We start from the raw sequence: 26,386 nt of genomic DNA on the forward strand, positions 1-26,386 counted from the left end.
CCTGTATCCTCATTGGCAGGGAGGAGAGAGAGTTGCATCACTGTGTGTGTGTGTGTGTGGGGGGGGGGGGGGTCCCAAGCCTCCCATGATCTCAATGACAGTTTGAAAAATCAGACTGATTTCTCCCATGGTAGGACAGAAAAATCAGCCTGTAAGTTAAAAGGCTGAGCTGCGTGTCTATGATTACACTCTTACACAGCCCAGAGAAAAACAACTCCTCCTCCTCCTCCCACCTCTGTCCCTTCTAGGTCTTCCAGTCCCATCCACATGATCCCCGGCATGCAGCTATGCCTGAAAGAGAGGGGATGTGTGAGCAGGAAATACAGTATGAAAATCAGCAGCTGCAGCAGATTCCTGGTTGTGTCAATGATTCCTGTCTGAGCCTTGGTCCATGGGTGAGTGTGCACTGCAGTACACTGTGATCAATGAACATCTCCCTTCTCTCCCCCATCTGTCTCCCTCCTCCCTCCTGTTCTTCCTGAATCTTCACAAACTTTTAGTTTCAGTTAGGCCGGTTATTGGCTGCATATGATTGACTGCATATCACATTGTCAAACAACAACAATTTATAATACATGTCACAAAATGTTTATCCTTGTTGTTTGAGAATGTGATATGCAGTACATAATTTGTTAGAGTGCGCGCAGGCGCAGTTTTTTTTTTATATTAGGTATTCTTAACAACGTAATTTTTTTAAGGGTCGAGCATTGTGCCAGCCATACAATGTAATTTTCGTAAGTGGTCACTGATTTCTGGCGTGTGCATGCGCAGTAGGCGGTCGAGCATTCTACAAGGCATGGGATGCAGTGTTCCAATTCCCATACCCAATTTTTATCTTTATTTTTATTTCTATTTTTATTTCTGTTAACACTACTGGCAGTTACTTATACCCTCGCCATTCCGCGAAATTTGAGGGATAACCATGTTCCCCTAGTAAAGATGGCGTTTATTGATTCCGCGCATGCGCGGAGAGACACTATCCTCGCCAGTGTGCGGAGTATGAGGAATTACTATGTTCCCCCAGTAAAGATGGCGCTTATTGATTCCGCGAAGGAACACTGCACCCTATATAAGTGGAGAGATGCACCAATATGGCCGCTCCAGATGACGTCTTGATGATGAAACGCGTAGGGCGTGTCCATAGGACGTACACTCTCCACAGTAAATTACAGCGGCCGACGGTGGATTAAATGTGTTGCAGTTTTAATACTTGTCACATGTGAGTAGTTTTCTTTCCTAATAAATACTTTGTGGAAACATATCACACTATGGATATCCCTCTTTTTCATTAAATATGTGAATGAGGCAATAATACCAGCGGATGAAAAACGAAGCTCCCAGGGAAACACCAGAGAGCGGTACAGGGGCTTACACTGTGAAGGCGAATCTACCCTTGCAGGGGCAGAGTATCTGGTGAAGGCAATATCATTATTTTGCACTGAAAAACGCATCGGGAGCTCTTTCCATCTCTGGAATAGTTACAGATTGTCTGCACAAGTCACTTTCATTATTACATTTATTAATTTATTTTACTATTTATATTAATCATATGCACATTATTATATGCGTGAATTCTCATATGATTAACAGTTCACTATACATATTATAGGCATGTATGCACGTATATTGGTTGTAAACCATTATAGATTTGTTATTATGTTTTGATCACAGGCACGTACAGAAACTATTCACTTTTTACATATTTAAAAAATATTTATTTATTTATTTAATTTTTTTTTTTTTTTTTTCCACCAATCATTCAACTCTACCACATTTTGTAAGCATCCTTCCAACCATTTTCTTTGGTTGGGAGGGATTCAGAATTGATTCAGGGGGCAAAACACCCTGACATATTTAATCACTGTCACTATTGAAAAATTCACTCTTACATCCAGTAGGAAGGGTATATATCATGGTACAAAAAAGGAACACAACATTTTTTTTTCTATTGGAAAGTTTTTATTTCTACTTTTATTTATAGTTCTAAGGTATAGCGCCAACTCTACTTAACCCTTCTCTTCATATAGCACAGTCCACCTCAATTGGTTGGACATATAAGGTAGAGGCAGCTCATACCTATTGTGTTTTGGCTCACTCTACAAGTAATCCATAGCACAATCTCACCTTTATCTTTATTCTACAAGACATATTCGTCTGTGTAACGGCGTCAGCCACTGAAGGCAGGTATGACATGTTGAGCATGTGCATGGCAGGTGTTTTTCCCATACAGCTGATTATACATTACAGGAAGTTACTCAGGGTTGCAGAATCCGCCAGGTTGAGCAGTAATGCTGTGTACACACGGCTGGACTTTTCAACAGCAAAGGTCTGACGGAATGAATCCATTGGGCAATTCGACCATGTGTGGGCTTCATCGGACCTTTGCTGTCGAAAAATCTGATGGACTTTAGATTTAGAACATGTTTCAAATCTTTCCGACGGACTCGAGATCGGTCGAAAAATCCATTCGTCTGTATGCTAGTCCAACGGACGAAAACTGACGCTAGGGCAGCTATTGGCTACTGGCTATGAACTTCCTTATTCTAGTCCGGTCGTACGTTATCACGTTCAAATCCGTCGGACTTTGGTGTAATTGTGTGTGGCCAAGTCTGTTCATTTGGAAAGTCCGTCGGAAGTCCACTGAAAGTCCGTTGGGAAGACCAATCGGACCTAGTCTGCCAGAAAGTTCGGTCGCGTGTACGCGGCATTAGTCACAACTGGTACAAATTTCTTTCCTGCAACCACAGATTGCAGGAAAGAAATGTGCATGATTCCCCCATCAACACAGTCAGTGGTGACAGGGGAATCCCCCCCACCTAGCAATTCTCCTGAAAAACAGTGATTATCACTAGCGGCTATAGCGACCGCTAATGATAATCATAAGAGTATCCAGCAGACTGGTTGTACCCAAGTCAATCGATCAACTTGGTACATTCAGCCTGCTCATTAATGGTTCAAATGTCAGCCAGTTCCTGATGAACTGGCCAAGATTTTAACTATCTATGGCTGGCCTTAGCCCTTAGGCAGACCATACATTGATCAATTTTTTTCATTCAACTATTAAGTTGAATGAAAAAAATAAATAAATTCCAATTCCCACATCTACACATTCCAAGTGGATGGGGGAATAGACATGTGCAAAAGGAAACAATTTGTTTAGTTTTGTTTCGTTTTAATTCGTTAATGAATTAATTTCGTTTAGTTATATTCGTTAAATTCGTTTTCAGATTTCGTTTAGTTTTCTACCAAATTTGAAAAATCGGTCGCATTCAAAAATATTTCAACCAAATTCAAAAGTATTTCTACCGAATTCGAAAAGATTTCAACAGGATTCGAAATTATTTCAACCTCCTTCGAAAATATTTTGCGACCCGAATTTAGGGCCATGTATCTTGGGGTCACTTGGTGCTAGGAACCCCAAATTTGGAGATGTCATAGTGCTATTTCTATTGTGTTTGCATACCAAATTTGGTGTTTCTAGCTATAAGTGACCCCAAAATATATGGCCCCAAATTCGGGTTGCAAAATGTCATTCTCTGCTGCAGAAAAGTACCTGGCATATTGCCCATATCTGGGCTCACTTGGTGGCAGGTGACGTGGCAAGTGGACAATCCACAACTTGGTCACGTGGCACTCGTGTCAGGTCACGTGGCACTCGTGGCAGGTGTCGTGGCAAGTGGACAATACACAACTTGTGGCAGGTGATGTGGCAAGTGGACAAATACAATACACAACTTGTGGCAAGTGGACAATGACATACAGCATATGCACTTTCTTTGCGATCGGCATCTGTGACTTCTTCAATCAGGCATGCTGACAACTTCATTGATACCATAAATATAAATGAAATAAGATGTGTGTGTTTTGTTTTGCACTGGTACACTGCAAGTATGAAAAGTTGATGTGACAGATATATATAAGTAAGTATAAGTAACTAACCGTCTTCCAAAATTTCTAATTCAAATAGAAAAGATTAGAACAGAATAGAAAAAATATATAATTTAATAGAATAAAATAGAAAGAATATACAACCATCTTCTGAAATTCAAATTTGAATAGAATAAATTAGAATTTCGAATAGTATGAATTCAAATTTTTAAATTAATTAATTTTATATTTGGATAGAACAGATTATAATAAAATAGAAAATAGACTAGAAAAACAATAGAACAGAACAGAATAGAATATATTATATTTTATTCTGTTCTATTGTTTTTTGAGTCTATTCTTTTATATTCTATTAAAATCTTTTCTATTAAAATCGAAATCATTATATACTAAATTCGAATTTCGGAAGATGGTTATTTATATATATATATATATATATATATATATATATTTCCGACATTTGAATTTCATATAGAATGAATTCGAATTTGAATAGAAAAGATTAGAATAGACATAGAGAGTAGACTAGAACAATAGAACAGAATAGAATATAGATACTATTTATTTCATTTTGAATTTTTTTGCAGATTACCATTTGTTTTAATAAGATCTCCTGCAGACTATTAGCATCTATTTCATTTTTTTGCAGATCTCCTGCAGACTATTAGTATCTATTTTGTTTTTTCACCAGATCTCCTGCAAACTATTAGCATATATTTCATTTTTTTTGCAGATCTCCTGCAGACTATTAGTATCTATTTTGTTTTCTCACCAGATCTCCTGCAGACTATTAGCATCTATTTCTTTTTTAGCAGATCTCCTGTAGACTATTAACAGCCATTTCGCTTCTTTTTTTGCAGATCTCCTGCAGACTGTTAGAATCAATTTCATTTTTCTTTTTTTGCAGATTACTATTTATTTCCATAAGATCTCCTGCAGTATATTAACATATATTTCATTTTTCGCAGATCTCCTGCAGACCATTAGCATTTATTTCATTTTATTTTTATTTTTTTGCATTAGAACAGCCATTTCCTTTAGCTATAGATGCTAATAGTCTGCAGGAGATCTGCAAAAAATGAAATAGATGTTAATATACTGCAGGAGAACTGATGGAAATAAATAGTAATCTCCAAAAAAAAATTAAATTGATTCTAACAGTCTGCAGGAGATCTGCAAAAAAAAAGAAGTGAAATGGCTGTTAATAGTCTACAGGAGATCTGCTAAAAAAAGAAAATAGATGCTAATAGTCTGCAGGAGATCTGGTGAGAAAACAAAATAGATACTAATAGTCTGCAGGAGAGCTGCAACAAATTGAAATAGATGCTAATAGTCTGCAGGAGATCTTATGGAATCAAATAGTAATCTGCAAAAGAAATTAAAAATGAAATAGATAGTATCTATATTCTATTCTGTTCTATTGTTTTTCTAGTCAATTCTCTATTTCCATTCTAATCTTTTCTATTCAAATTCAAATTCATTCTATACGAAATTCAAATGTCGGAATTTTTATATATATACATACATATATATATATATATATATATATATATATATATATATATATATATATATATATATATATATATATATATATATATATATATATATATATATATATATATATATATATATAACCATCTTCCGAAATTCACATTTAGTATATCATGATTTTGACTTTAATAGAAAAGATTTTAATAGAATATAAAAGAATAGACTAGAAAAACTATAGAACAGAATAGAATAAAATATAATATATTCTATTCTGTTCTATTGTTTTTCTAGTCTATTCTCTATTTCTATTCTAATCTTTTCTATTCAAATTTTAATTAATTCTATACGAAATTTGAATGTCGGAAAGAAATATATATATATATTATAAAACCACCATCTTCCGAAATTCGAATTTAGTATATAATGATTTCGATTTTAATAGAAAAGATTTTAATAGAATATAAAAGAATAGACTAGAAAAACAATAGAACAGAACAGAATAAAATATAATATATTCTGTTCTGTTCTATCGTTTTTCTAGTCTATTTTCTATTTTATTATAATCTTTTCTATCCAAATTTAAAATGAATTAATTAAAAAATTTGAATTCATACTATTCGAAATTCAAATTTATTCTATTTGAAATTTGAATTTCAGAAGATGGTTGTATATTCTTTCTATTTTATTCTATTAAATTATATTTTTTTCTAATCTTTTCTATTTGAATTAGAAATTTTGGAAGATGGTTATTTACTTACTTATATACATCTGTCACATCAACTTCTCATACTTGCAGTGTACCAGTGCAAAAAAACACACACATCTTATTTCATTTATATTTATCACATCAATGAAGTTGTCAGCATGCCTGATTGAAAAAGTCACGGATGTCGATCGCAAGGCAAGTACATATGCTGTATGTCATTGTCCACTTGCCACAAGTTGTGTATTGTATTTGTCCACTTGCCACGTCACCTGCCACAAGTTGTGTATTGTCCACTTGCTACATCACCTGCCACAAGTTGTGTATTGTCCACTTGCTACATCACCTGCCACAAGTTGTGTATTGTCCACTTGCCATGACACCTGCCACAAGTGCCACGTGACCAGTCACGAGTGCCACATGACCAAGTTGTGGATTGTCCACTTGCCACGTCACCTGCCACAAGATGGTTCCTAGCACCAAGTGACCCCGAGATATGGACAATATGTCAAGTACTTTTCTGCAGAAGAGAATGACATTTTGCGACCTGACTTTGGGGCCACGTATCTCGGGGCCACTTATAGCTAGGAACTCCAAATTTGGTATGAAAACACAGTAGAACTAGCACTACAACATCTCCAATTTGGGGTTTCTAGCTCCAAGTGACCCCACGTTACGGGGCCCCAAAGTCGGGTCGCAAAATGTTAAGCACTTTTCTGCAGCAGAGAATGACATTTTGCGAACCGATTTTGGGGCCCCTTAACGAACCGATTTTGGGTCACTTGGAGTTAGAAATCCCAAATTTGGAGATGTTATAGTGCTAATTCTATTGTGTTTGCATACCAAATTTGGTGTTTCTAGCTATAAGTGACCCCAAGATATGTGGCTCCAAATTCGGGTCGCAAAATGTCATTCTCTGCTGCAGAAAAGTACTTGGCATATTGGCCATATCTGGGGTCACTTGGTGGCAGGTGACGTGGCAAGTGGACAATTCACAACTTGGTCACGTGGCACTCGTGTCAGGTCACGTGCTAGTTCTACTGTGTTTGCATACCAAATTTGGGGTTTCTAGCTATAAGTGGCCCCGAGATACGTGGCCCCAAAATCGGGTCGCAAAATTTAATTTTTCGAATTTGATTCGAATTTCATTTGAATTCAGTAGCATTGTAATTCGGTAATTCGGATGCATCCGAATGTCCGAATAATGAAAATTCGTACGAATTTCGATTCAGAACGAAACATAATGCACATGTCTATGGGGGAATCCTCCCACTGTGGACCTGCTGCAGAACTACCAGGGTTGCTGTCCTGTCCCGGCTATTGGCAGCTCTGGTCTCTGTCTCCATGGCTGTGATGGCAGCACATTAGGACCCAGTGCTGATTACTATATGGGGCTGATGGGCTCATACACAGGAGGGCCAGCACAATTGGTTGTCAGAAATGGGCTCAGGTGTGTTTGAAATCCCACATGACCGATCCTGACAGGAAACCGACACTCCACACGGCTAATCACAGGCAGTGAGACATATATAGGCAAGGGCGGGGCCACCGGTTATATAGGCGAGGGCGGCCCACCCGCTGACGTAACCAGATGACCCCATCCCCTCTGATGTCAGCCAAGAGACAGCAGTCACCTGGAGGCCTCCCATTGAGGTGAAGCTTTTGTTTTTTCTATTTTTTGGGTCCGATGGGCGGCATAATTGAAGATGGATGGACATGGTGGCCACACAATATATTGACACTTTGGGCCCAATTTGGACATTTTCACTTAGGGGTGTACTCACTTTTGTTTACAGCGGTTTAGACATTAATGGCTGTGTGTTGAGTTATTTTGAGGGGACAGCAAATTGACACTGTTATACAAGCTGTACACTCACTACTTTACATTGTAGCAAAGTGTCATTTCTTCAGTGTTGTTACATGAAATGATAGAATAATTTTTTTTACAAAAATGTGAGGGATGTACCCATTTTTGTGAGATACTGTGTATATACTAAACTGTCTGCACACAACTAACCTGCCTAATCTAGCTCAAATTCTCTCGCTCTCCTCCATGTATCACACTACACAGGGCCACCATGTAAGCAGCCTTGTATAGTGTGGGGCATGGACTTAGCCCCCTGAGCCATGATTGGCCAAAGGCACCCTGCAATTGGCCAATCATGGCTCTCACAGCAGATCGCACTGTGATTGGCCAAAGCATGCAGATCAGGTGCATGCTTTTGACAATCAGCAGCCGTCGATGCACTGCGATCTCGCATTGCATTATGGGGCGCTCCACGACTCTCAAATTTGGCGTGAACGCCCCATATGTTCAGTTAATTTACGAACAAATGAACACCCGATTTTCGAGTCGAACTTACGTTCGATTCGAACATCGGGACCATGCCTAACCACAAATAAGCACAAAATACATCAGGAAATTATGGAAAAACATAAGGCAAGAGACTAAAAATATTATAATCTCATTTTCTGGAGGTAGTTATTGTTACTTTAACACAATATTGTTTGATCATGATCATGGCTCACATTTACCCAGCTCATGGTACAGATAGCAGTGTTAATTTTGACATAAAATTTAAATTTAGTCTTAGTCATAGTGACTAAAATGCAATTGTAGTTTTAGTTGTGTTTTAGGCAGGGATCACACTATTGCGAATTGGATGCGGGATCCCGCAATAGCAGGAGATTTTGACCGACTCTCTATGGAGCCACATCACATATCTCCTCAGCAGGTCTGGTGTGCGTCTTTTGGTCCATTTCAGGTCCGAATTCAGTCCAAAACCTGAAACCTGAACCAGCACACCTCGGACCCGAGCTGTGAGCCGAGCCTGAGCCGGTTGACTACAATTTTTTTTAGTCATATTTTAGTCATCTGAATTGTTTTAGTTTCAGTCGTATTTTACGTTTTTTTTATTTTTCAAAAATCTCAATTTTAGTTGACTAAAATCTAATGGGTTTAGTTAAATTTGAATGCATTATTTATTTATAATTGCCAAACATTATATACTCCCGGAGCAAAACTCAAATAACATATTATTATTTATGGTATTAAAGTTTGAACAGGCACTACAGACACAGATTGAGCCATTGTGATATATTATGTCTTTATAAAGAAAACCAGGTTTCATAAACAAACAAAAATATTGCATTTTGACAAAAACTGTAAACTCTTTTGGCTGTAAATGCCATTGCACATATTACCTGAATAAATTACCAACATTAAATATTAAGAAGAAAAAAGGAAAGCCTTTTTCTTAATTTTTTTTTCCATTCAGAAGCTGAGTAGATGCCCCCTACATATTTTTATGTTAGTGCAGTATTCATTGTGACGTTGAATTTCAATTTACTTTCAGTTATAGTCTTTTGAATAAAATGTAATTTTAGTTTTAGACGTATTTTAGTCTTTTGACTAAAATCCCATTTTAGTTTTAGTAGCATTTTAGTCATCTGAACTGTTTTAGTTTTAGTCGACTAAAATAGTATTAATTTACTAGATGGAAATATTTTAGTCATCAAAATTAACACTGACAGTCTAGTAGTAGTTGCTCATATTTAACTGGACTTGTTCTGAAATGAGAAGGACGTTTTGCCACTTATCCAACCCCCTTCTATAATTTTTTTTTTCTTATACAATTTTTACCCTTCTGTAATTCTAACTGAAAAAGCATATTGAATAAGCTAAGAAACATCTTCAAAATTACAGAACAAGTCCAGATAAATGTGATTAGCTTTTAGTACCAATTCCCAGCCCTCAAACATGTAAAAATGTTGTTTTGCTCTTTTTCCTTTAAGTTTTTTTCACCGTTTTGCTGTATTGTGTTGCTATTTATAGTTTTTGTTAATCAATACAAGTATAATTTGATGTCAAAATAGAAACCAATTTAAAAACGACCATAACATAGACATACACCCAGTGTTAATAATGCAAAAGTTTCTATTTTGAAATGTCAAATAAGCACAAAACTTCACCAAAAATATGAAAACAATACAAAGAAAAAACTTTATTCTTTTCTTGTTTTCGGTGCATGTATTGTTACTTTACGAATCATTATATTATTTATTAATAAACCCTAAAATTAGTTAAACCATGTAAAAAAAAAAAATTGCCTTTTTCTTTGATTTCCCAACTTTTCTGCTTTATGTTTTTGTTACGTACATTTTTTTTAACAAATGGAAAAAAAGCCAAATCCCAACTTTGTCAAGGTGAAGACAACGACACAAGCATGTGCACAGTAATACAAGTTCTTCTTTTAAACGTTTTTTCTTCTTGTCTAAAAAGCCTCAAAAAGGACAACACTTCACCCAAATATTGAGTACTGTTATAGGTTAAGAAACCTCAAATAAAAATAAAATATACACAAAAATACAATAGCGCACATGCGATGGTGCCGCAGCAAATTCAAAGGGACGTACAGGTACGCCCATTTGCTCAGTCGTGCCATTCTTGTCAATGTACGACATCTACATGCGGCGGTCGGCAAGCGGTTAAGCACAAGCTGATGCCTTCAATAGCATTGATCACCCTGTGTCGGTCTTACTCAGCTGGCTCCCCGTTTCATATGAAACTGATGCAATGGGTGTATAGCCGCTGATCAATTTCATAGTGAGGGCAGCGTAGTGCCCCCCCCCCCCGCTGGCATGGTTCCCGGGCTCTCCCCCTCTTCCCAGGACCACATCCACAGGCTTCAGGATGGAGAACACATGCATGCCTCAATCCCCTCTGTACTGATTGAAACTGAAAGCGACAATGATTTTGTCACTTGCCGTTTCAGATCCTCTATCCCCTACTCGGTAGAGCTAGGGGAAAATCTAACTTTTTTAAAACCTATTTGTGTTATTTGCAATACTCAAACTTCTTAATAATGTTTACTGAGTTGGATGGACTTATGAAAATAATAATACATATATTTTATTTTTAGGTTCCGGAATCTCGATGCTCCACACCTTGTTTACCCGGCAGCAGAAAAAAATTTGGATCTTCAATTCACAAATGCTGCTATGAGTGCGTCACGTGTCCAGAAGGAGAGATATCCAACACATCTGGTAGAGTTCATAGTTCTTGAAATGGGCAGACATTGTAGCTGTAAGGGAATTTATCATGTTTTTTTCTTTATTAAAGCGGCATTAAACCCAAATCCAAAAATGTATTATACTGCAGCTTACCAATCATTAGAGGTCCCCCTCTGTTGTCACCCGGGGATCTGGCTAGTGACACCCCTTCTGTTTTAAGCCCCTTTTTCACACTGAGCTGGTTTTCAGGCGTTTAAGCACTAGAAATAGCGCCTGTAAAACGCCTGAAAACTGCCTCCCATTCATTTCAGTGTGACTTTTCACACTGGGGCGGTACGCTTGTGGGATGTTAGGAAAAGTGCCTGAAAAGCGATTCAGCAGCACCGCAACACGCTTTTCATCCCTTCTTCAGCTGCTAGAGGGGATTAAAAGCACCCCGCTAGCGGACAAAAAGGGCAGCTTAAACGAGCGGTGTTTTACCACTAATGCACAGGCAGTACCAGTGGGAAAGGGGTCCTAGCAATGGGCGGTGTGTCCATAAGTGCACATGGACACACTGCCCCCTCTCTGTAGCCATCCCCTCTATGACCAATGGATAGATTCATGCATAGCATGAATCTATCCATGGCTGCTGCTGTGACCCCCTGCAGGTGCCTGGCCCCTTTTCGGGTGCCAGACACCTGATTTACAGCGGCGGGGGGGGGGGGTTGAAGCACATGGTTAGAGCCATAAGCTCTAATAGGCATCAAAAAAGGTGACCTGGTGTTCACCCAGGTGTGTTAGAACAGCCAATGAATATTCGCTTTCCTAACACTGAACCTCCTCTCTGCCAATCAAGTGCTCGGGTCTGTTACCTGTCACCCGATTGGCTGAAACGACAGGCACTGTGATTGGATGCCTATCAGGAGGAGAGGATGGGGGGACGCATGGAGGACACCGCTCGCTGTCACCCACTGCCCCACGAGACAGGGTAAGTGTCGGGCAGATGGCGAGCTGGCAGGGGGGTCACAGTGGCGGCATTCTGTGGCACAGTGGCAGCATTCGATGGGCACAGTGGCAGCATTTAATGGGGCACAGTGGAAGCATTTGATGGGCACAGTGGCAGCATTTGATGGCACAATGGCAGAATTTGATGGGCACAGTGGTTGCATTTAATTGCACAGTGGCAGCATTTAATGGGCACAGTGGCAGCATTTAATGGGCACAGTGGCTGCATTTGATGGCACAGTGGCTGCATTTGATGGCACAGTGGCAGCGTTTGATGGGCACAGTGGCAGCGTTTGATGGGCACAGTGGCTGCGTTTGATGGGCACAGTGGTTGCAATTGATAGGCACAGTGGCTGCGTTTGATGGCACAGTGGCTGCGTTTGAGGGCACAGTGATTGCGTTTGATGGCACAGTGGCTGCATTTGATGGCACAGTGGCTGTGTTTGATGACACAGTGGCTGCAAATGATGTTTTTTTTCTGAATTTTATCAGTTTTTTTGCGCCCCCCCAAAAAACTTTGAGCACCAGCCACCACTGGGTCCTAGTGAGACAGAACTCTGGAGGAATAAGCATGCTCTAGCCCCCTATCAACCTATGCTGTGATTGGACACATGCTGTTTGACAGATGATTTTAGCCAATGAATTTGGCTGAAGTCAGTTAAATGGGCTGTGGCCAATCACACGCATGGAGTTCTGTGAATCAGTTCACCACTGACACCCAAAGACCAATTTTTCCTCACCTGTTTGACAGGTACGTATCATTTAAATTTTTGACAGCAAGGCCAATTTTTGTTTTCATCAGGAGTACCTCTATGGGGTTACGATGTGAAGGCACCGCAAACATACAAAGCACATATACTATCTGTGAAAGAGTGTACTAAATTGCGACCTTATCATACAGATTGGCTCCCCAAGCCGTTGTAAAGAAATCATACAGGGAAAATTTAATTTCTTTGGCTTTATAAATGTCATTGTTGCTGCAGCAGGTTTTATACATGGTACGTATGTGCCACTTTACAGACAGACTAAGGGGACACCCTGGCACTTTACAGTATTTAAAGGAATTTTTCATTTTTATTCTTATTTCTCATTATTTTGGTTTCACTTTATGGTTTCACTTTATGGTTTCACTTTAGGCTGATGTTTTATTAAAACTTTGTTTATTTAAAAAGCAACAAGTAGTACAAAGACTCTGATATAATCAGTTTGCGTTAACAATCAAACCATATATGGAACAAATTATATTGATCGACAAGAGAATTTTCTCTGTTTTCCTAAGTTAAGGGAGAGAGAGGGAGTAAGGAGGGAAGGGGTAGGTTGAGAAAGTAAAGAGAAGGTGTGGATGGTGGTCTTTTCTCATGAAGCCTGAGGAGGGTATAGAAGGGGGTATAAGGATGATACGGGGGGAGTAGAGAGTGGGGGTAAGAAAGCAGTATGTAGCAAGGTCATAGAATGGAAAGGAGGGGTTATGGAGAGAGATGAAGGGCAAACGGTATGTTGCATCGTATATGGGGGGGGGGGGGGCTGACGTTAGACCTTCGTCTAGCTCCTTGCCACAGTGAATATAGTAGAAGGTCAACTATATCACAATCAGGATACACTGTATCCAGGGCAGGACTTAGGGTGGTGGGGGCCCCTGGGCTTGAGTCACTTTCGGGCCCTACCTTCTATACATTACCATATTTATCGGCGTATAACACGCGCCCCAAGTTTAGGAGGGAATTTTAAGGAAAAAAACTTACATTTAAATGCCCATCAATGCAGCCTTATCAGTGTCCATCTGCAGCCTTGTCCATCCATCTGCAGCCTTGTCCAGTGTCATTTGCAGCCTTGTCATTGCAGTCTTGAAGTTTAAAAATGGCGCCGCCGAGATACAGAGTCCTCTGTATCTCGGCGGCTCTCGGGTCCTCTCAGCAGCTTTCCGGTCCTCTCAGCGGCTCTCGGGTCCTCTCGCAATCCCGAGCGGAGCCGAGAGTAGCCAAGTGTACTCGGCTTGGCTCACAGTAACACCCAGTCCCTGTGTTATGTCCATCATAGGGAGAGACTGGGTGTGACTGTGAGCGGAGCCGAGCCAAGTACACTCGGCTATGTATCTTGGCGGGGCCCCCTATTGAGCGGGGCCCATGGGCTTGAGCCCAGTCAAGCCCAATGGTAAGTCCTGCCCTGACTGTATCACATACACAATTAGTTTATTCGAACAAGATTGTCAATTCTAAACCATGGAACATATCTGGGAAATTCGGTGAGTGTTGCGATGTCGTGGTAAGAGCTAGTTGTGGGTGGTAGGCTTGTGTGGAAGCTGAGAGTAACGGTTTATTGGCTCCGTCATTGGCTGGTGAAGGGAACAGGTTTACTTAAGAGTTGACTTTGTGAGAGTGCGCATGCGCGGGACTTCCGGGAAGACGCTCTGAACGGGAGCTCCGCACCGCTCCGGCCTTCCGCGGCACTTTCCCGGCGCTCTCTTTAGCGGACACCCTCGGGGAGACCATCCCCGTGCTCCGGAACATTTGGGGCAACTTTTTGAATGCCGGGGAAGACGTCTAGGAAAGACGTAAGCCGCAAACTTCACTTCGGCCTGACGGACACTCAGTCTCCCAAGATGGCGGCGGCAAAAGCAACGCGCGGCGAGGCCGCAATCCCCTCACTTGGGACAACTTCGGGGACATCTCCTTCTGCTCCAGTGAGTAACCCTCAGCATCTCTCCCCCTCTCCTGCTTCCACAGAATCTCTCCTGGGCAGGCTGCAGTCGGAAAACCCTTTCTCCCCGCTTTCCAACCCACCCAGCTGCTTGGCTGAGTCTCCTCATGCTTCCCCCATTCAGCTCAACTACCCCCCTGATGTGTCTCAGCTATTGAACAGTTTCTCTGACATGCTGGCAGTGGGTCTGGCCCAGAATGCTGCTCAGATTACAGCAGCTATTAAGGCTGACATCCAGAGCTTGGGGAGCAGAATTGATTTAATTGAGCAGACAATGGATGACAATGCAGCCCGCACCAATCAGAATTCTGCTTGTATCCAGACGCTACAAGATCAATTGGACACTGCCCTCTCGAAAATCGATGATTTAGAGAACAGGAGCAGACGTTATAACTTTCGCATCAGAGGGATCCCGGAATCGCAAGAGGATATACATGACACTGTTAAAACCATGATTAAAATCCTTATCCCTGACATCCCGGACCAGAGGCTGGAATTAGACAGAGCTCACAGAGTCCTGCAACTTCCCCGTAAAGACGGCCTTCCTCGGGACATCGTGGTCAAGCCACACTACTATGAGGTCAAGGAGGAAATAATGAAAAGGTCACGCAACAAGGATGATATCTTTTTTAATGGCGTCAAAATCCAAATCTTTGCAGACATTTCCCCCACAACAATCCAAAAAAGGAGGGCTCTAAAACCTTTACTTGATGTTCTCTCCCAGAAGATGATTAAATAAAGATGGGCCTTCCCCTTCCGCCTACAATTTCATTATAAGGAAAAGTCGCACAGCTTCACGGATTTCCAGAGTGGCGAACGCTTGCTCCTCCACTTAGGACTCATCTCCCAGGACTCTTCTCCCGAACAAATGGAAACACGCCCGGCCTCTTCCAAAAGACCTCCTCCATCGAGCCCTCTGACCCCCCTCTGGGTCAAGCAGCAACCCAAGAGACAGCGTGACACGGTCCCCCCAAGATGAACGTCTTCCTCCTCTGACCCTTAAGGGTCTGCTTGCTTCTTTTTATCCTAACCGGATCCTTTGGAAGTGATGTCCTCACGTCCTTGACTTTTGAGTCACCTCGGACTGACTTCTTCCACTCCCCCCCCCCCCCCCCCCTCCTGTTTTTTTTTTTTTTTTTTGGATAACTTTCTTTTTCTATTACAGGCCAGGTGAACTTGAGGGTCCCCCCCAACTTATTTCTCCTGAAGGGCCACAGTGTCCCTACCTGGCCCATGCCCCCCCCCCCTCCTTCTACCCCCCCTTCCCTTCCATAGAGGTTGTCCTCAGGCCCCTGAATGCCTGTTTTGCAACAAAGTCTCACTGTTAGTGTTCTTCATTTTGCCCGCAGGGCATGAGTGTCTCTTTCCTAGGGGCCTTCCCCCACACTAGGTTTACTAAGTGTATGTTAAAGTTGTCACACCTACATATTATTCCAGTTGTTAATGTTTATAACGTTGTGTTTTTTTTCCTGCTATAGGTGTCATTTTATTGTTTTCTTTTTATTGGCGAGTGCCGCACGGCCGGAGCGGGCCTGCTTGCCACTCCACCTGCTGTTACCCTGGGGCCTATCCCCCCCTTGGTGACACCAGGACCGCAACCCAGATCCGGATTGCCCTCCTTCCGATCCCTGCCACTCAGAGGGAATTGGAGCAGGTTTGGACCTGCAACCCCCCCTACCTCTCCTGGGGAATCCAGACATCTTTTCCGTCTGGACTCTCCATCTTTCTTCTCCTTTCTCTTCTCTCTTTTCCTCTGTCCCTTCCTTCTGCCTGGTACTTACGGTTCTCTTCCCACTCAGGTGCCTCCAAGGAGAGCGAGCTGGTTTACACCCTTTAGGATACTGGGTCATAATCGGATCCCACAAGTCGGGACCATTGATCGCTTGGTTCAGGTAAGCAGAGCCGGCATGCACTCGCACTTTTTCCCTCACACCCATGGCTGATGACGACCCCAAACCACAACCACTAAGGATCGCATCTCATAATACACAGGGCCTAAACTCTCCCATGAAAAGGCGCAAAGCCCTGCACAGCTACCATTCCAAGAGCCTGGATATCGTCCTCATTCAAGAGACGCATTTTCCTAAAAGCTTTAACCCCTCCTTCCTGCACCGAAACTACCCTACCTTTTTTGTGGCCAATGCAGATGACAAGAAGAGGGGAGTAGCTGTCCTCATTTCAAAATGCACCCCTTTCACACTGTCCCAAGTTATTAGGGATGGGGAGGGAAGATATATTTTAGTCAAGGGACATATCAATGGATCCCTCTTCTCTTTTGTGTCTTATTATGCTCCCAACAAGGGTCAATCTCAATTCTTTTCCTCCATGCTAACCTTTCTTTCCCCTCATTTGGAAGGGAAGGTTATCATGGGTGGTGACTCTAACGTCGCCTTTGATTATGTGCTAGACAAGTCTGCCCCTAATAAAGCCCTCCTGAAAAGACCTCCCAAACAGAGTCTCCGCATTGCTAGACTCTTTCATGCCTTGGGCATGATCGACTCCTGGAGGGAACTCAATCCCTCGTCCCAGGACTACACCCACTATTCAGCTCCACATAGGACATACGCACGTATAGACCATATTTTCCTACATTCCTCAGATATCCACCATGCTCTTCACGCTACTATTGTTGATGTGCCTTGGTCGGATCATTCCTTGGTTATTCTGAAAATCTCGGGCTGCCTTTCCCAATCACATACTCCACAATGGCGGCTGAAGGAAACATTGCTTTCCAACTCTGCTCATCGTACTGCCCTTGAATGTGACATCAAGGAATACTTTCACACCAACGATATTGAAGACATATCCCCCGGGGTATTATGGGGGGCACATAAAGCGGTGATGAGGGGCAAGTTTATACAACTTGCCTCGCGTCTTAAGCGAGAAAAACACATCGACATTCTTAACCTAGAGAAAAATTTCCGGGCCTTAAGTAAAGCACACAAGCAGCATCCCACGGCCTCTTCCCTGGCTATGCTGGATGCAGCCAAAATTGCCCTCAACACTGCACTTACCTCTAGCGCCGAAAGACATTTGCATTGGATGCAGGGCAGATTTTATCTTAATTCAGACAAATTCGGTCCTCTCCTTGCAGCAAAGCTGTCCCCTAAATTTAGAACCCAGGCCCTCCCTAAAATCAAATCTCTTTCAGGCTCGCTCACACAAAACCCAAAACATATTCTGAATGCGTTCCATGCATTCTATTCGAAGCTCTATTCCAGCCCTGACCCTGACAACACTCAGTCATCTAACACCTTTATGGATAACATTCCCCTCCCCAAGATTTCGGAAGCACACCGAACAATGATGGAAGCCCCCATCTCTGAAGCTGAAATTAAGCAGTCATTAAGACTCTTAAGAACAACTCCGCCCCTGGTCCTGATGGGTTCTCCACATCTTACTACAAGACCTACTCTCTGAGATCCTGTCCCCTTATCTGGCCCGGTTCTTCAATTCCCTGAACAAAGCGTCACCCTTGGACCCTGAAGCCAACTTAGCGTACATCTCGGTCATCCCAAAACCGGGGAAAGACCAGAGCCTGGTCAGCAATTACAGACCTATCTCGTTGATTAATAACGATCTAAAAATAATGACTAAAATTCTCTCGAACCGTTTGGGCTCCTTTATTGGAACATATGTCCATAAGGACCAGGTTGGCTTCATCCCAGGAAGGCAGGGACCGGACCAGATAAGAAGGGCGGTTGATATTATTTCTCTACTTAAGTCAGGTTGGGACGGGGGACCCTCACAGGAAGGCTTCCTCCTCTCTATAGATTTACAAAAGGCTTTCGATACTATCACTTGGTCATACCTTTTTAGTGTGCTAGAAAGATGGGGCTTTGGCCCACACTTCCTTCATCTCCTGGGAGCCCTTTATTCCCAACCCAAGGCAAGAATCAGACTCCAGGGCCACCTTTCCGAACCCTTTCTGATTCGGAAAGGTACTAGACAGGGGTGCCCGCTCTCCCCCCTCCTCTTCGCCATTGGCATTGAAACCTTAGCTATCTCCATTAGGAACCACCCAGACATTCAGGGAGTTAAATGCGGAACGGTAACACATAAATGCGCTCTGTTTGCAGACGATGTCCTCCTCTTTATAACCTCTCCCCTCACCTCGACTCCTAACATTCTCCAACTCCTCCGAAAATTTGGGGAGGTATCGGGGTTGCAAGTTAATATGGCCAAATCGACAGCCCTCAATGTTTCTGTCCCCTCAGACCTTGTTAACAGGCTCAAGGAGCATTTTCCATTCTCCTGGAGCACCCCGTCCATTACCTATCTAGGGGTCCAGATTACGCACACCATCGAACACTTATATAAACATAACTACCCACCCATGTTTAAGAAACTCAAACAGGACCTGGAGCAGTGGTCCCTCCACAAGCTGTCATGGTTTGGGAGGATCAATGCGGTCAAGATGACTCTTCTCCCTAGACTATTATATCTCTTCCGATCATTGCCGATACCTGTCCCCAAATCCCACATCCATACCCTACAGTCAGCGATCATTAGATTCACCTGGGGCAAATCTAACCACAGACTCCCCAAGACAACGCTATTTAGACCTAGACGGAAAGGCGGCCTTGGGCTGCCTAACCTTTGGAGGTACTACCAAGCAGCACAACTCTGCCAGATTTCGAATGTATTTTCCAGAGGACCAAAGCCTGATTGGCTCCTAATGGAGAGACAAGCCATCCCCAAACACACTATTGATTACCTGCTGTGGCGCCCCCCGAAATCTAGACCCCCGATCATGGCCCCTACCCTCTCCCTTTCCTTTGCTCTTTGTGACACGCTTTACAAGACCAACATTCTCACTTCAGAATGGCGGCCTCTTACACATCTCTTCAATAACCCCTCGTTCCCACCTGGGAGGGATGTTAGAGCTTTCCAGTGGTGGATAGATAAAGGCCTTTATAGAATAGGGCACTTTCTCAACCAGTCTGGGCCACTCAAACTTGGGCATTGCATATCTAAACTGGAGATGCCAGATTCGGAAAGATTTTGATTCCGCCAAATTGCCCATTTCCTACACACTCTGATCTCCCATCATCCCCTCCCCCTTTCTATTTCCCCATATGAACTTTGGTGCTCGTCAGCCATGGACGTGAGGGGGGGCATTTCCCTGATTTACTCTGCTTTGGTCGATCCAAAGGAAAAAGCGAGTTACATGCTGAGCTGGGAACGTGACCTAGATATTGATTGGGACCTGGACACTTGGCACTCCTGTTTCTCGAGTGCCTTCAGGGGGATCCTTAACATTTCTCTGATGGAGGCAGACGTCAAAGTCTTCTCGCGCTGGTATCTGGTCCCGACTCGTCTGGCCAAATATTACCCCCAATCCTCGCCCCTATGTTTTAGGGGCTGCGGCCATCTAGGGTCGCTCCTCCATATCCTATGGGAGTGCCCCAGGATTAGAAGCTTCTGGAACAAGACCTTTGGCCTTATTCGTAGGGTCACTGGTCTTGTTATTCCGCAATCCCCTGCAATTGCCCTTCTGAATCAAACGATACCCCTAACCACTAAACATAGCCGAGTTCTGATTCATTTTTTCTTTATCGGTGCTAAAATGACGATAGCCAGGTCTTGGAAGTCCCCCAGGGTCTCCTTCCCATTACTTAAACAAAAAATTACTTGGATTATGTTCAACGAAAAAACTTCTCATTCAATTTTGGACAAAATAGACAAATTTAAGCGGGTGTGGGAACCTTGGGCCAACTTTATTGGGATCCTTCTATAAGACCAGACTTAGGGCTCGGTTCTTGTTTAGCTCCCAGTTCCATATTATATCATGTTATCCACGGTCTCTCCTTGGTCCAGGCACCCCTCTCTGTACACCTATCTCTCTCTCTCTTTTTCCCCTTTCTCTTTCCTATTCTTTCCTTTCTCTACCTCGTCCACATCCTCTCCCTCTCCATGCCCTGCTCAGCCGGGTTTTGGGGATTTTTAGAACTCAGGGCAGGTCATAGCAGTTTTTTATTTATTTTATTTTCTTTTTACTGCTCTATCACCTTGTGGCCTTAGACTCACTAGCTTCGCACTGGTGGTCCCACTACTCCTGGGCCTTTTCCTCATAAACTGATTGTAGCTATGTTAGTAGTTGGGACTCTCAGAGGCCTGCACCTAGTTCACTGTACGTTCTCTTGATCTACTATTTACCCCAGTCAATTTTTGCTAATGTTAGGCATATAGTCCTCCAGTTACATCGACAGGTTAGGGGGGTTTCGAGACCCTGACACAGCGTGATCCCTGTCGGGGTGTCGGGACCTTGATCCTCCCAGAGGTTGTTTCCGTCTGCTCATGTATTTTATGCGGCCTTTTGTTGGATTTTTTATTATCTTTTGTCTCTTATGTTGACTGGAGGTTTCCTTTTTTTTTTACTTTTCTCACGTATTGATGTTTACTCAGAACACGGAAATTTACTATTCGGGCGGAACTGTTGGTGTCGGGCGGGGAGCCCCCTCCTTACTGGGAGGGGTCCATATCTCCTCCTTAGGTCTCTCAGTGTTTCTCTTATGTTTGTCATTTTGCTCTCCGAGCTTTTATTCCTGTCTTGCAACACCGTCATTGTAATCCCCTGCGAGGGAGCTAAGTTCATGTATTATTTGCTATACTTCAATAAAAAATTTAAATAAAAAAAAAAAAAAAGAGTTGACTTTGTTCTTGGGTTGTCAGGCAATGCTTTATGAAGTGTGACCATTTCTTGTGTGATGGTTTATTAGATCCTTGTTTGTAGGTCGTTGCGTCCAATTGTTCCTGGTATGACAACTTTAGGCCATTGATTGTTTCCAATAATCCTGGAGGTGTTGTTGAGATCCAGTGTTTAAAAATGTTTCTTCGGGCTATGAGCAAGGTAAGAAGTATCCACTGTAGAAGGTCATGCGGGATTATGCTCATAGGCGGAAGTGAACCATGTCTCTGTGGAGGGAAGCCAAAGAGTAGTAGCATTGGTTCTTTGTTGGGTAGGAAGGCTGTTACGTCTTGGATAAATTGGAGAATGGAAGTCCAATATGCGTCAATATGTGGGCAAGTCCATAGACGGTGCATTAGAGAGGGCTTGTGGCTTGAGCACCATGGGCAGGTAGGGCTTGCGGGCGAGGGATGTGATGAAGAGAAGGGATAGTAGGCTCTATATGCATCAGCCTGAACTGGGTTTCTCTCCATGTTTCACACTTGGTGATTTTTCTGGTCATTTGAAATCCCTTGATAATATTGGTTCATATAAGCCTTTTAAATGGGCACTTTTGACTTTTACAGTTCGGGTCCCGTAGACTTCAATGGGGTTCATTATTTGGTTTCAAACTTTTGTAATGTTCAAAAGTTCTGCTATGAATTGAACCAGGGTCATTCTCCCCATGTCTAATATTTAACATTGACAGAAGTGCTTACAACGCTCAAGCTTTTGTTCACTTATGTAAAACCTTTATTTAAAAAATAAATAAAGGATTCCATAACTGCTTAAAAGGTGTTTGCATTATGGGTGGGTATATGTTTCAAAACTATCAATTTCAGAACAGTCGTTTGATTTACTAATCATTAGTGGTGCCAAATCAATGTTCTTAATTGACAGCAGATGTGAGAAAATTCGAAAGGCAGGACATTTTTCAAAGCAAACTAATTTATGATTTTCGTTTGAGAAAAATGTTTAATATATCTGGGATTACATTCAAAGGAAAAGTTTGGACGGCATTTTAAAGATTTTTTAACAAAATGTGCTGACTCGATTATGGCAAAAGTTAATGTTCTGACAGCTGATTTATGTACAACATATGGACAAAAATCTGCTCTTGTGTACCCAGCTTTTGTCAAGTCCATCTAAATCTTCTATTGCATCTTATGCCCCGTAAACACAATAGGATTTTCCAATGGAAAATGTTTGATAGGAGCTTGTTGCCGGAAATTCAGACCGTGTGTAGGCTCCATTGGCCATTTTCTATTTCCATCACACAAAGTTTGAAATCTGGTTCCCAAATTTTCCGACGACAAAATTCCGATTGTGTGTAGACAATTCCGACGCACAGTTCCATGTGTGCTCGGAATCAAGCAGAAGAGCAGCACTGGCTATTGAACTTAATTTTTCTTGGCTCGCCATACGTGTTGTACGTCATCACGTTCTTGACGTTTGGCATTTTCAACCAACTTTGTGTGACCGTGTGTATGCAAGATAAGTTTGAGCCAACATCCGTCGAAAAAAAAAACATGGATTTTGTTGTTGGAAAACAATGCATAACACTACCTTTTTCCCAGATTGGCAATGCTGCTGTCCATGGTTTGCCTTGTTGCTCCTCCAGTTGAGTGAAGACACCCTAAGGCAGGAACTGTGTTACTGTCCTGACCATCAAATAAAAATAATGGGAATAAAACTCATGAAGACAATTTAAAGGATCAGCAAGCTGCAATATAGTAGATTTCTTTGTAAGTTTAATACTGCTTTAAAAAAAATGTTTGTTGCAGATTGAAAGTCCAGTGGATTTTACCATCTACCACTGCCAAAGTTTAAAAATAAAAGTGATGTGTGGTGGTAGAGTCTCTTCAAAAACTTTGACCCAGATGCTCATTGCTTTTTTTTTGTTTTTCAATCATTTTTATTATTTTTCCATAGAAAAAAAGGACATACATAACATATTCAAAAACAACACAACACAACACAAACAAAAAAGGGTGATATTAACAACATTTATTGTGTAAGAAGCAGGGACCAGAGGAGTCTCACCCAAGGGATGCCTCTAATCCTATCAAGATCTATATCCCCCACAAAAAAAGTGCCTCAGACTCATCCTTGAATCCATTGTTTGCTCTATAATCTATTAAGGTGAATGTTAAAGAATGTGTTCCTTATCCATTTCATATTGTGTTCCTTTATTCCACCCAATCATATGTTCTCTCACTACATCACCCCCCCCCCCCACCTAAGAATGGAGGTGTTTACTAACATTACCATTTTTGTGTAAGAAGGGGGCCTGGGGGGGGCATTTTTTAGGACCCTCCCCAGTTCCCCTATCTAGGTGCCCAACTCCCTGTTGTTATTGTTATTTTATTCTATAAAGTGTCATATTGTGGAATGTGTCCCAAATCACCCATTTGTAGTGCATCTTCAACTCCACCTATACCCAAATCCCCCCACCCCAAAAAAATGTATATGGAGGGGGGGCAGGTAGAAACAGGAAGCTCCAAATATCTCCCAGTCCCTCACCACCCCTGCTCATTGTGTTTGTATTACTCTTCCTGCAGACAGTGAAAACTGCATGAAATGTCCTGATGAAGAATGGCCAAATGAGAAGAAGGATCGGTGTGTTTCAAAATTGGTGGAATTTCTCTCCTACACTGATGATACAACCGTTGCACTATTTTCATCTCTCTCCATCTTCTGTTGTCTTCTAAATGGTTTAATATTGGGGATATTTATGCATTACGGGGACACCCCCATTGTTAAAGCGAATAACCGGAACCTCAGCTATCTTCTCCTGGTCTCCATCATGCTGAGCTTCCTCTGTGTCTTCTTGTTCCTCGGACGTCCAGTAGATGTAACCTGCATGCTGCGTGTGACCTCTTTCGGTGTCATCTTCTCAGTTGCTGTCTCTTCGCTGCTTGCCAAAAGTATCATGGTGTATATTGCTTTTAAAACCACCAAACCTGGGAGTCCTTGGAAAAAATGGATGGGAGCCAGATTTCCCATTTCTGTAATGTCTGCGTGTTCACTGATTCAAGTTACAATCTGTGTCACTTGGTTGTCTATTTCTCCTCCCTTCCAGGATAAAGACACTCACTCTTATCAGGGAAAGATCATCATTCAGTGTAATGAGGGTTCAGTTATCGGCTTCTACTCTGTCCTGGGATATATGGGGCTTCTGGCAGCTGTGAGTTTCATTATAGCTTTTTTAGCCAGGACATTACCGGACAGTTTTAATGAGACCAAGTACATCACCTTCAGCATGCTGGTGTTCTGCAGTGTCTGGATTGCCATGATCCCGGCCTATCTGAGCTCTAAAGGGAAAGACATGGTGTCTGTGGAGATTTTTGCTATAATGGCATCAAGTTTTGGACTTCTTGGCTGTATATTTTTCCCAAAATGCTACATAATTCTGTTCAGACCTGATCTCAATACAAAAATAGGCTTTCTTAGTAATAAAGGACAATAAACTTTTGGTATGACTCAAATAATACATATAATCTATAAACACAGAATTACTTTTCCCATAATACTTGTCTATAGCATTGTGCTAGTCTATTAAGAAGAAAATCTGTTAAATATATTGTATTTAGTTTTATTTTTATTGGTGCATTAAACACAATTTTCAATAATAGTTTGCATTAACCAAAGAAGAAATAAATCTTAAAAAAAATGCATGTCTTAAGTTAAAATTTTACTTTGATGTAAAGGAAAACTATATTTTCTATACATAAAAAAAACTGAAACGCCAAAAGTTAAATAATTAACAAATATACTAGTTAGGATGGCTACTGGGGACTGTGAAAATCATACGGTGATTGAAAAATGGATACTGCAGACATAACTCCTCTTCTGGTTAGCTATGAGTGAATTTACTTGGGGTCAATTCAAAATCAGGCTCAGTGGACAAAAATCAGCAAAATGCAAATGTTAAAGAGGAGGGCCGGTTATACGAAAAAAAAAAAAAAGTCAGCAGCTGCAAACACTGCAGCTGCTGACTTAATCAACACACTCACCTGTCCAGGGCGCCCGCGATGTCGGCCGCCCGAGGCCGACCCGTCCCTCGGCTCTCGGGTCCCGGCGCCGCCATTCCTTGTAAGGGAAACAGGCAGTGGAGTCTTACGGCTTCACTGCCCGTTTCCTACTGCACATGCGCGAGTCCCGCAGCTACTGCGCATGCGCGAGTCCCGCAGCGCTTTCTGAATGGGACGCGCTGTGTTCTGGAACACACAGTTCCCAGAACACAGCGCGACCCATTACCCAGAAGACGCCGCAACGAAGACAGAAGACAGAAGATCTCCGCGGAGGAGGAAGAGGAAGATTAGGAGAAAGTGCCTAGCAACAGGCATTTCTGGTAAGTAAAAAAAAAAAAAAAATTTCATTTTTTTTTTTTTATATATTTTTTTGTAATTTTTAATATTTTTTTTGTTTTCAGGGTGGCCCTCCACTTTAATGAAAACTCTATTGAAGTCAGCAGGGAGGGAATCTTGAAAGTCCATTCTCTCCATTTTAAAGGCTAAAAGAAAAGGCGTTATCAAACAAACAGTAGAGGGGCACCCCCATAGAGGGACATGTAGCAATGCAAAAAATGTTTTAGAAATTTGTTTGGTGGGGAGCCGCTCATTTAAAACGGCTCAAAGTGAAACAATACAAATGCAAAATTCCTTTAACATTTTCTCTGCCACCAACGTAAAGCGTACACCTGGTCAGTATCTTGGTCAGTATGCCTTGCATTAGCTGCATTATCCCTTCTACTCTCAGCTCATGGTCACTTCAATGGCCATAAACTTACAGTGCCTTGAAAGTATTCATACCCCTTGAAATCTTACACATTTTGTCTTGTTACAACCAAAAACGTAAATGTATTTTATTGGGCTTTTATGTGATAGACCAACACAAAGTAGTACATACTTGTGAAGTGGAAGGAAAATGAT

General features: G+C 42.0%; 1 protein-coding gene across 1 annotated transcript; it reads left to right on the top strand.

Annotated features, from left to right (window-relative positions):
- Positions 1-96: 96 nt before the first annotated feature.
- Positions 97-24,926, top strand: LOC143976209 (vomeronasal type-2 receptor 26-like). The gene is made up of 3 exons (XM_077478629.1): positions 97-395; positions 11,008-11,131; positions 24,014-24,926. Exons 1-3 carry the CDS (start codon positions 288-290, stop codon positions 24,919-24,921), a joined length of 1,140 nt encoding a protein of 379 aa, XP_077334755.1. The 5' UTR covers positions 97-287; the 3' UTR covers positions 24,922-24,926.
- The last annotated feature ends 1,460 nt before the right edge of the window (positions 24,927-26,386 follow it).

The sequence above is a fragment of the Lithobates pipiens genome, unplaced genomic scaffold (assembly GCF_037356315.1).
Source record: "Lithobates pipiens isolate NorthernLeopardFrog02 unplaced genomic scaffold, aLitPip1_a1.2 Scaffold_13, whole genome shotgun sequence".
Lineage (NCBI taxonomy): Eukaryota > Metazoa > Chordata > Amphibia > Anura > Ranidae > Lithobates > Lithobates pipiens.

Bases quoted from the DNA above. Each gene is read 5' to 3' on its own strand.
- LOC143976209 (XM_077478629.1), top strand. From the start codon at position 288: ATGCCTGAAAGAGAGGGGATGTGTGAGCAGGAAATACAGTATGAAAAT. The intron at 396-11,007 runs GTGAGTGTGCAC...TTTTATTTTTAG, and splicing joins GTCTGAGCCTTGGTCCATGG to GTTCCGGAATCTCGATGCTC. The intron at 11,132-24,013 runs GTAGAGTTCATA...CTCTTCCTGCAG, and splicing joins AGAGATATCCAACACATCTG to ACAGTGAAAACTGCATGAAA.